The sequence below is a fragment of the Cydia pomonella genome, chromosome 19 (genome assembly GCF_033807575.1).
Source record: "Cydia pomonella isolate Wapato2018A chromosome 19, ilCydPomo1, whole genome shotgun sequence".
In the NCBI taxonomy this organism is placed as follows: domain Eukaryota; kingdom Metazoa; phylum Arthropoda; class Insecta; order Lepidoptera; family Tortricidae; genus Cydia; species Cydia pomonella.
The window spans coordinates 7,066,738-7,079,075 of NC_084721.1; the positions used below are offsets into that span (position 1 = coordinate 7,066,738).

The 12,338-nt window shown below is 42.6% G+C and overlaps 1 protein-coding gene across 1 annotated transcript; it reads right to left on the reverse strand.

Annotated features, from left to right (window-relative positions):
• Nucleotides 1-24: 24 nt before the first annotated feature.
• LOC133528084 (WD repeat-containing protein 37) lies at nt 25-12,183 on the reverse strand. Its single transcript, XM_061865299.1, has 9 exons — nt 11,640-12,183; nt 9,883-9,999; nt 8,884-9,075; nt 8,256-8,428; nt 7,481-7,712; nt 6,889-7,027; nt 6,729-6,798; nt 6,422-6,598; nt 25-3,417 (listed from the first exon to the last, which is right to left on the reverse strand). Exons 1-9 carry the CDS (start codon nt 11,818-11,820, stop codon nt 3,292-3,294), a joined length of 1,407 nt encoding a protein of 468 aa, XP_061721283.1. The 5' UTR covers nt 11,821-12,183; the 3' UTR covers nt 25-3,291.
• Nucleotides 12,184-12,338: the final 155 nt, after the last annotated feature.

Sequence of the window (12,338 nt, forward strand, 5' to 3'; positions counted from 1 at the left end):
AATATTTAAAATAAAACCAAATCATTATTATTTATAATTTTATTTCATACTATTTTCCACGTAACAAAAATATTCAGATCATTTTATATAGAAGTTATTCAACGTCCAATAACGACGGTACATTTTAACACATTATTTATGATTTCATTTTAAGCGACACAATGTAAGTGCAGGGTACAAAGTGTGAAGCACAAACATAACGTGGGTGTATCTATAATTATTCATATGCCAGAAAACATTTTATTGTATGAAAATATATTAATTGCGTTAACTGTTGCAACAGAACAAATCTATAAGACTTTCTGTGAAACCGACTTTACGTGGTTATCACATTGATACGAATTCGCCCGCCGACACCTTTTGCAAGTGGGACACACGTTCATAGCGCTGTCTCGCTCACACGCAGGAGCCGCATTGGGATCCGTATACATAGATCGCTGTATTTCATAGACAATGTATGTGGGAAAACATTTACTTTATTTTTAACTTCACTCATTAAAAAATTGATTTAAACTTTAAAAATGTCGGAGTCGATTTTCGAATATATTATACAACATTATATATATTATATATTGCAAAGCTTATCTAGCGACCTATGTACAATATCGAATCGAATCGGTTAGGAAATTTTTTCATAATCAACTATTTATTGCACGGTCTTATGGTAAAATAATTAGGTACTTAGTTATCATTTCCATACGGAGTCCAGTATGTATCAGATTTTAGTATGATTACTTGGGTTACGGTTTCACTCACAGGAGACTATATTTTGGGGTTATGAGACAACGTATAATGCTGTAATAACTTTCAAAAATGAATAAAGTATTTCCGAATTCATCTTTGGCATATAGGTATATTACCGTCGTACATAACAGTTGACTAGGCTGGTAGAGATGTTTTACTGATACATTGTCACTGGTAGCGTGGTAGCGCCTAAAGATATGTTGTTAATTCACTATTTATGCAAGGTATTTTAATACCATAACACCACATTGTCCAGGGTTATAACCGTGAAAATCGAAGTTCGTCAATTACGGGCATTTTTCTCTGTCACTCTAATTACGTTTCTATATGACCGAAGGCAAATTTAGCAGATGAAAAATTGAGCTCTCAAGGATAGAGGCTCTGTTACTTTTATAATAGCTTTAAGTAGCAGACCTTGAATACTTAGTTATTTGTTATACAGGGGGGCAAAGTTATTGTTTAACCGCTCGTGCTAATATTGATACCCGAGCAAGCGAAAGATTCCCAAGAAGTGGAATATTGTGTTTCACTCAGAGGCTGTCTGTTTAACCTTCGTGCCTTGAAACACTCGTAACGATTAAGATTCCACTTCTCGAACCACCCGCCATGCTCCTGGTTTAATTTTTGAATTTTTCGCTTGCTCGGGTATCAATATTAGCACGACCAGTTAAACAACAACTTTACTCCCTTGTAAAACCAATAACTATTATACATTGTTACCATAGTAATAAGGATGTGTTCTGACATTATCTATTTGAAGGTGACTACCTTTCGGCGGATATTATCATTATTACACAAAAATTGAAGAATTTTGCTTGCATTTGTTACAAATAATACAAAGTTCAAATAATACAGGCATATCTAATAAAATAAAAAGCCCACAATCCTTTACCTAAAGGTTAGGTACAGTCAAAAGATTTAATTTGTGACCCATTTCGTACCTTGTCACATTGACAAGCAAGATGAAAGTCGCTACAGACCTCATACTATTGTCACTGTGACAAGGTACGAAATGGGTCTCAAATTAAATCTTTTGACTACAATGACTAATTCCATCTTAAGTAGGCATAATATTATGTCTATATCTAGCAGACGAATATTTTAAATCACATCTAATACGAAGGTTAAAATTTCCCTCAAATCCATTTGGCCTAACATACGAATATAAGAATACAATCGCCAACAACCAACTTAATTTAAATATTAAATAGCAATTACAATTAATGGACAAACAAATTAATCAAAACACTTAATAGACTACTAAAAGCCAACAACATATTTAAAGTATTCTATCTATAACAATTGATTAGTATTTTGTGCTGTTACTGTTAGTACCAATTTACCAATCAAATTAGTGTTGATTTAGATATCCATCTTTTAATTCTATAAAAACTATCTTTACTGGTATAAGTAAACTATGAAAAAGACTTTGACATATTTGACAAGAAAAAAATGAGAAAAACATTTTAGAGTTCGTAATATTTCAGATAATCGTTGGATTTCTTGCATCACTTTCCTATTGTCTCGGTACCTCAAACATTTCTAAGAACTACTTGTAATATTTTTGACATTGGTATCGAGAGTACAGTTTTTTTCTTGTAACTCTAATTCAATATTTTTGTTTTTTATAATAATGCGCTGTTTTGCATATTCAACTTAACCTAGTATTATACTTTCAACTTACAATAATTTGGAAGCAAAATTACTATCATTACTAATTTATTTCAAAATTGAAGGTTATATTTGCCACTGATACTTGGAATGATAATTCCTATATAGGTATTTCATGAGCCGATTTTTACATATTGATTTACTTTTACTTACAGCGCTAACTCCAATTATTATCATTTGAAGAACAATTTCAGTCAGAGTCTAAAAAATGTCCCAACTCCTTACCAAAGCTTTAAACTCCGGTAAACCTCATAAACTTCCATGTAAAATAAGTGTATTTGATCAGTTAGAGTAACCTTAGTTTTATATAGGAAACTGGAACCATTCCAAAAACTCATTAAAGTAAACAAGACAGGGTCGAATATTATCCCACACATAATAGTACTGCTGAGCGTATCAATACCTTATAAAAAGACAAGACTAGATTACGACAAACGATTACTTTCGAAACGCTCACCTTATGCGATATAAATTCCATTGGAATCGATATGTACATTCTTTCATTGTACATTATGACTTACATACGTTATAAACAGCTCTTTTATGGAATTTGGAAAATATTATAATGATGTAATAATTGCACAAATGATCTGTTGTGCGCCGACAAATCGCAACGTTTATTTATTCTGGCAAACCATTTTGTCACTAAGAAAAAGCAGAATATAAATGTTGTATGAGGGATCCATTCTTCACGCTTATATTTTTCTACTTTCCCGTATTTTGTACTGACAAAACAGGTTTGCCAGATTATCGAGGTATTAAGTATCAAAATAAGCTTCCAATAAGTTGTTTCCAATTTTTCGCTGTAAAGTACATATACGTGTTCATAGCGGTGTGCGTGTAGTTAAACGTTAGTAAAACAGTGTTAAGAGTAAACTAATTATCTTTGGAGGGTTGAATAGACCAGCCGAGGATGCGGCGGTCGAAGCCGCAGCTGAAGAAGTTGATGTTCGGCGATATGTCTTCTGCCCACGCTACTGACGTCACCATGCGGCGGTGGCCCTGTGGATAAAGAATAGTTTTTTGTACAAACTTGTCCCACGATTTGTCATGTCAAAGTCGATAAAATGACGTACCACTATGTGATAATAAATGTATGCAAAATATGCATACCTACAACGAAATAATGGTAGGTTTTTACATTTTTGTAATGCTCTTGTTATATTCATTTTTCAGGACAATATAACAATACCATAATATCAATTACTGAAATGTATAAAAATACTTTTTAAGCTAGCCAGCTTGAGTATATTCACACGCTCTATATCTAGTAACACACCTGTCGGCTAGAGCGCGGCAGGCGAGCTAGCCGGTGCCCCTGCAGGTCGAACAGCCGCACTTGCCGGATGTCGTGCGGGATGGCGATGATACCGGTGCTGCTCTCACACCCGACCTGTATCTCAGTAACACACCTGTCGGCTAGAGCGCGGCAGGCGAGCTAGCCGCTGCCCCTGCAGGTCGAACAGCCGCACTTGCCGGTTGTCGTGCGGGATGGCGATGATACCGGTGCTGCTCTCACACCCGACCTGTATCTCAGTAACACACCTGTCGGCTAGAGCGCGGCAGGCGAGCTAGCCGGTGCCCCTGCAGGTCGAACAGCCGCACTTGCCGGTTGTCGTGCGGGATGGCGATGATACCGGTGCTGCTCTCACACCCGACCTGTATCTCAGTAACACACCTGTCGGCTAGAGCGCGGCAGGCGAGCTAGCCGCTGCCCCTGCAGGTCGAACAGCCGCACTTGCCGGTTGTCGTGCGGGATGGCGATGATACCGGTGCTGCTCTCACACCCGACCTGTATCTCAGTAACACACCTGTCGGCTAGAGCGCGGCAGGCGAGCTAGCCGGTGCCCCTGCAGGTCGAACAGCCGCACTTGCCGGTTGTCGTGCGGGATGGCGATGATACCGGTGCTGCTCTCACACCCGACCTGTATCTCAGTAACACATCTGTCGGCTAGAGCGCGGCAGGCGAGCTAGCCGCTGCCCCTGCAGGTCGAACAGCCGCACTTGCCGGTTGTCGTGCGGGATGGCGATGATACCGGTGCTGCTCTCACACCCGACCTGTATCTCAGTAACACACCTGTCGGCTAGAGCGCGGCAGGCGCACTTGCCGGTTGTCGTGCGGGATGGCGATGATACCGGTGCTGCTCTCACACCCGACCTGTATCTCAGTAACACACCTGTCGGCTAGAGCGCGGCAGGCGAGCTAGCCGCTGCCCCTGCAGGTCGAACAGCCGCACTTGCCGGTTGTCGTGCGGGATGGCGATGATACCGGTGCTGCTCTCACACCCGACCTGTATCTCAGTAACACACCTGTCGGCTAGAGCGCGGCAGGCGAGCTAGCCGCTGCCCCTGCAGGTCGAACAGCCGCACTTGCCGGTTGTCGTGCGGGATGGCGATGATACCGGTGCTGCTCTCACACCCGACCTGTATCTCAGTAACACACCTGTCAGCTAGAGCGCGGCAGGCGAGCTAGCCGCTGCCCCTGCAGGTCGAACAGCCGCACTTGCCGGTTGTCGTGCGGGATGGCGATGATACCGGTGCTGCTCTCACACCCGACCTGTATCTCAGTAACACACCTGTCGGCTAGAGCGCGGCAGGCGAGCTAGCCGCTGCCCCTGCAGGTCGAACAGCCGCACTTGCCGGTTGTCGTGCGGGATGGCGATGATACCGGTGCTGCTCTCACACCCGACCTGTATCTCAGTAACACACCTGTCGGCTAGAGCGCGGCAGGCGAGCTAGCCGGTGCCCCTGCAGGTCGAACAGCCGCACTTGCCGGTTGTCGTGCGGGATGGCGATGATACCGGTGCTGCTCTCACACCCGACCTGTATCTCAGTAACACACCTGTCGGCTAGAGCGCGGCAGGCGAGCTAGCCGCTGCCCCTGCAGGTCGAACAGCCGCACTTGCCGGTTGTCGTGCGGGATGGCGATGATACCGGTGCTGCTCTCACACCCGACCTGTATCTCAGTAACACACCTGTCGGCTAGAGCGCGGCAGGCGAGCTAGCCGCTGCCCCTGCAGGTCGAACAGCCGCACTTGCCGGTTGTCGTGCGGGATGGCGATGATACCGGTGCTGCTCTCACACCCGACCTGTATCTCAGTAACACACCTGTCGGCTAGAGCGCGGCAGGCGCACTTGCCGGTTGTCGTGCGGGATGGCGATGATACCGGTGCTGCTCTCACACCCGACCTGTATCTCAGTAACACACCTGTCGGCTAGAGCGCGGCAGGCGAGCTAGCCGCTGCCCCTGCAGGTCGAACAGCCGCACTTGCCGGTTGTCGTGCGGGATGGCGATGATACCGGTGCTGCTCTCACACCCGACCTGTATCTCAGTAACACACCTGTCGGCTAGAGCGCGGCAGGCGAGCTAGCCGCTGCCCCTGCAGGTCGAACAGCCGCACTTGCCGGTTGTCGTGCGGGATGGCGATGATACCGGTGCTGCTCTCACACCCGACCTGTATCTCAGTAACACACCTGTCAGCTAGAGCGCGGCAGGCGAGCTAGCCGCTGCCCCTGCAGGTCGAACAGCCGCACTTGCCGGTTGTCGTGCGGGATGGCGATGATACCGGTGCTGCTCTCACACCCGACCTGTATCTCAGTAACACACCTGTCGGCTAGAGCGCGGCAGGCGAGCTAGCCGCTGCCCCTGCAGGTCGAACAGCCGCACTTGCCGGTTGTCGTGCGGGATGGCGATGATACCGGTGCTGCTCTCACACCCGACCTGTATCTCAGTAACACACCTGTCGGCTAGAGCGCGGCAGGCGAGCTAGCCGCTGCCCCTGCAGGTCGAACAGCCGCACTTGCCGGTTGTCGTGCGGGATGGCGATGATACCGGTGCTGCTCTCACACCCGACCTGTATCTCAGTAACACACCTGTCGGCTAGAGCGCGGCAGGCGAGCTAGCCGCTGCCCCTGCAGGTCGAACAGCCGCACTTGCCGGTTGTCGTGCGGGATGGCGATGATACCGGTGCTGCTCTCACACCCGACCTGTATCTCAGTAACACACCTGTCGGCTAGAGCGCGGCAGGCGAGCTAGCCGCTGCCCCTGCAGGTCGAACAGCCGCACTTGCCGGTTGTCGTGCGGGATGGCGATGATACCGGTGCTGCTGACGCCGACCCGGTTCACGGATGAGTCGGAACGTATCGTGGCTAAGGCGCTACGCATGTTGCGGACGTCCCACACCTGTCAAAAGAATTATGTGGTTACGCTTCAATAACTATACCTAATATTTCTAGAAGAGATAGGCAAGCTTGTTGAAAGAGCTAGTGATTAAGAGCCTACGTAACAAGTTAACAAGTAACAACACACATACCTTTACTGAGCGATCATCAGATCCGGACACCACTTTATCTTCACGGGTAAAAACTGCAGAGGTAACGCTCCTATAAAAAAATAAGATATGTTTATTTTATAAAAAATATTATTTAATTTTTTTTCCCAGCTCCCTTCCCATTTCGCAATATATCACTTACTCGGTGTGCCCCTGGAAGACGGACACGGAGTGTATGGGCTCGCGGAAGTCCCACAGCCGGAACGTGGTGTCCCGAGAGGCCGTTACTACGAGCCGTGCGCTGTGGTGGGCCGACGCGTGTGTAAGCTCGTGGTCGTGCCCTGAAAATAAAAATAGAGTTACAAACTACTCATTTCTTTCTACAATGCGCTAAGAGGAGAATGTTTCTTTGACAGGTCTTCAAACCATTATACCGTGGTAGTCTAGTGCACCTATTATTACCATCTCTTCTTAATAGTGCGATGGGCGAGATAAACGTAAGATACTCTCTCGCATGACTTTTTACCTTTATACGACGTTGGTGGCCAACATAGGCTTCCATTAGGCGGGCCCTATGCCGGCCTCCAGAGGTGTCACTTGCACTTAGCCGATCTGAACCTGCACACCGGTTTTAACCTATTTTGAAGTATCTCATACTGTTATCCACGAGAAAACATTCAGGCAGGGAGTTCACTCCACAGCCGGAGCGCTCGTGGACCATAGTTCCTCTGAAATCGCAGTGCGTGACAATTTAGGACCCAGACTGTGAGAATGTTAATTTTGATCACAATCACCCATAAGTATCTGCAGACAGTCCCCCGTCTCGACGTCGTACAGGTTGGCGGTGCGGTCCCACGAGGCCGTGATCACGTGGTCGCCGCCCGTCAGCCAATCAGCGGCCACCACGACCCCGGAGTGCCCGCCCAGCTCCGTCAGCGGCGTGCGGAGTACTTCGGGCCGGTCGCTGCCTTCCCCGAGGCTTTCTTCGCCTCCACCTTCAAGTTCTTCCTCGGAGGATTGGCCGCGCTGGAAGGGAAATAGCTGTTAGTGAATCCAAATCATGCGGTCAACGTTTAAGCTTTTATCATTATCATTGTTTGGTTTTTTCGTATGACGATTGTAAAGCAAGTCATCACCAAGCCAAAAGAAAAAATGTATCGGGATGACAAGATGCTACGAAAAGTCACGTGACTATTTTAATAGATTATTTAAGTTTCGATTGGCGTTTTCTATCAACGATTTTCATCTTAGCTAGGTCCCCTTCCCCTGGTATTAATTGTTAAGTATCCGGTGACTGGTATGGCAACGGACCAATAATTAATGTCTGATCGGAGTTTCGGTTTCGGCATAAAAATCATATTTCGGCCGAAGGTTCGGCTTTGGCAAAAACTGCCTTACGATCGCGCCAAAACTGTTGTTTTGGTTGCTTCCGACCGAATTATCGGTTCCCGTTTCGGCAGGTTTCAACATAAAAATCAATCGAATATTCTAGAGCTAAACGAACACAAAAATAGGCAAATAATTCGGTTTCGGTCGGAGACTACTATAATAACTCGTAAGGGTCAATACCGGCAGGTCCCAGTTGACGGCCGCCTGCCACACGTGCGCGGTGTTGTCGCCGCTGCTGGTGAGCGCGATGTCGCGGCTGGGGTGGAACCGCAGGGAGTTCACGGAGCCCGCGTGCCCCGTGTACTGGAGCAGGCACTTGCCCCACTCTACGCTCCACACGCATGCCGTGTGATCTGGTCGAATAAAATGTAGATTATTTGAAAGTGTGGACTCTGGTGACAGATAATAAATAAAAGTTTTTTACACTTGCGTCAAAAATAGTCTAAAAAAATATATGAATTTTTCGATTTCGACATACTTAAAAAATTTCAGGGAATATATATTCATTACAATATCAGTTTCATTTGATACTACTTTTAAACTCTTGTATATTTTTTTTTGTGTCACTCTATTTATCTGGTACAGCTACCTGTTACCTGCAAGTTACTTATTACAGTTAAAGATCCCTGACATATATGACATAACGGTATTTAATTTTAATGTCTCATCTAATACATTATTAATTCATTATCCTTCCCAAATAACGATTATAGAATATCAAAGATGTATTGTGAAAGCAAGGCAATTATTTAGAGTTATACCACTAACAACCCATGGTTGCACAAATATGCCAATAATTAAACCTCACCAGCTGAAGCTGTCCCAATTAGCGCTTGTCCTGGCCTAGCCGAGGACACGTCCCAGATGCCATCCTTGTGTCCGGTGAACTCCCGAACCAGCTGACAGTTGTATGTTGGGGCTTTGAAGCTGGACACAATCTTGCTGGTCTGCACTCGGAGCTTGTGGCTCGCTTTCACTTTCTGGGAGTTGCTTTGGGATACTAAAGAAAAATTAATAATTACAGTAGGTAAAAAGGTAACTACTTAAGCAAACTACCTAGACTGCACTGTCTGTGCCACAGGGCAGGTATGCCATAGTACGGAAATAACTGTAGTGTCTAAGTCTATGTGTGCACAAAATGTCTGCATACGCATCAATGTGTGTAAGTTGCTGAGGGCAGTAATTTGCAAATAAATATTAAACAACATTTTAACAAATATATATTCTACATATTTTTTGAGAATATTTTGGGTAAAAAAAACCTACAGACAAAAGTAGGATTATTCAGAGACCAGTAGGGAGTTTTAAAACTGAATGTTATGTTAAACCTACAAGCAGTTTACTAATAACTAATAACAACTAATAGTCATACTGACATAATTATGGACACACAGCTTACACTTATGATCACTTTATGCTAGGGGAATAGATATATAAATAGACTTCTTATCTCTCCTCTTAGAACAGGTGTTCCAAGTGCAGTAATTTTTTAACCATTAGAAAAGATTCTTATCTTGAAACCAACATGACTAGGTACATAGCTAGTACCCTTACGGACCAGCTAGCAACGCCCTTAACTCCTATCAACGCTCTTAACCCCGCACATTCCTCATGATATCAGAATTCAATTCAAAGATTTTTTTTTTAGCTGCCAAACTGAAACTTCATTGAATTGAGTGGTTAATTAAAATCTGTTTTGATTGGCAATCTCGGATAGCTTACAAATTTGAAGTCCGAAATTGTCATAGTCTTAACACATCTTATACAATTATCATAATGAATGTTGGATCAAAATAGTTTCACTTACATTTGGACTTTGAACTTTTCCCAGTGGCTTCAAATTCAATATAATCTGGATTCTGCTTGTCGCCCAGATAACTCTCCCTCTCCAGTTTTTCACTTAATATGTCTATCTTCTCTTGTACTGGAAACAAATTAGACATCTTTTGTTTATATTTGATATCTTTAATAATAAAGACAAATAAGGTATTAAGAAAACTTTGCAATTTGTGTATTTTTCCTTTGGTGCAAGTTGAAATCTGCTTAGCAAGTAACTGAAAGTAGTATGCATCAGTTACTCAGTACAATGTAACTTCATACAGTTGTATTAACTGCAATATTTTAAAATAATTATTGGTAGACCTTATTTCCATGAAATAAAGCTCACAAACAGTCAATTAACTGTGTTGATGGTATGAACTGGTCTGGTAAAGATAAAGTTTAGTGTTAGTACAATTTCATGATTGTTCATAGCACACCTCACTAAAAGGAATGAAACACATTATTTCATTAAATATTTTGGTCTGTGTTTTTTTCAAACCTCTGAATGCTACGCTTATTTTACATATCTCTCTATTATAAACCTTCTTGGAATTTAATACATTGTAAACATGCATGTCTATGTCTGTGCCCATCTTTGGCAGTCAAGGGGTAGGAGACTTCAGCCTTCTTACCGTTTCTTAATTTTTCATTAAAAAAAATTATTTGAATGATTAAATGTTTTTACAGTGAAACAAAAGTAACAGTACTCGGCAATCTGTTTCTGTGAAATACAAGGAACAATATTGTCAGGTTCCAATCCAATTAGCCTTTATTCGCCAATTCGTTTATCATTCTGTTATGTTACTTTGTCACCGTGTTTAGTTGTCACTAGTCAGTTTGTTGGGGTTTCCCACAAAGGCCTCCTTGAAAGCTTTCCAGTCTTCTCTGTTCCATTCGGTTTTTATCCACTTTGGTGAGGTGGCACACACCCGAAAATGAGACAGTAGGATGATTTCCGACCAAAAAATATATACAAATATCTACAATGTTTTGGTACTAATATGGCTCAGAACAAATGGTAGTAATTAGTTGTCACCTGACAATATATTGGAGCAAGATAATGATAAACAGCCAAGTGCAATAAATACTCTGGTTTTACTGTATAACTTTTACATGTCTTAAAAGTAAATAAACAATCCATTTTGTCTAAAGATGGGTATGGTTAGATAAGACTTAAAACTTAAGTACTTCAGCATGGCAAGGGCAAACCACTTGAAAACATTATAGATGTTAAAAGCGTACACGTGTTTGTGGCGGGAAATGTTGAAATGGCATGAATAAAATATAAGAACTGGTTTATTAGCTAATATGACCTTCAGTAAATCAGCATTCACATCATAGGAAAAAAAATATGGAATCATTATACATCTAATAAAATAATAGTAACTTTCGTTTCTTATGTCTCTATTTGTTTGATACCAATTATTTAAAGTGCAAGGTACATTTTGAAAATGTTTATAATCCTTCTGTTTACATAACAATTTTTGAGCGAACCTTTGTATTCATTCAAGACTCAAATTCATGTAATTAGCAACTAGGCGCCAAAAGAATTTGCAGTTAGAAAACATTAAAAGAGTATCAAGGTTAATTTCAAATTGAATTGTGTCAATATGTACTCCGTGAACTAGGTCTTGAATGGCTGAAATGAGGTCAGCCAAAACCAAATAACACTGGTTATAGCATGCAAAGTTCCTGAAATCACATGATATGTTGCAACTATTAGGTAGACGTAGATATACTTACGATTTAAGTTTTCCGTGTACAAAAGATCGAACTCTTTCTCTATCTGAGAAAATAGCTCATGTAGTCGAGACCTAAATACGGGCGGGATAGATGTTTCAGAGTCTTCCATTTTAAGATAACTAGGTAGGTTTCCATCTGTTCCTTCGGTTAGTGCTTGCAGTCTTCGTTTACTAGATTTCATGGTCAAAATTGAAGAGTACACAGCAGGTTGCCTTCCAATATCACATTACGAACATGATGTTTGATGCCATAAGTTTGCACACCAATAACTTCATGGAAAAATTTATCCGATAGTATTAAAACTGGGGTGAAAATTGATTCTTTGCTGAACAAAATAAAATTGGTAATCAGTCAAATCAAAATACGACGATTTCGTTCGTTTCACAATTGATTTACTGACAGTTCATAAACTGTGTTGCAAGTTTTGAATTAGACATTTATTTAATCTTAAAGGAGTTTCAAGATGTACGTATTTGGTATCAGTATGAGGTGCTCTTTGTATCTTTTTTCCAAATAGGTCAAACGAAAGTGACAGCGTTACCCGTTGGCATTAAAAACAAACCGCTAAGTTGCCGCTAAGTCGCAAACAAAACAAAATTTTCCTTCCATAACACAATGTTGCTGGCAATCTAATCAAATTATGAAAAAAATACCAGCAGAAAACTTGTGCCGTCTGAGTCATGGACATCTTTCTCTTAT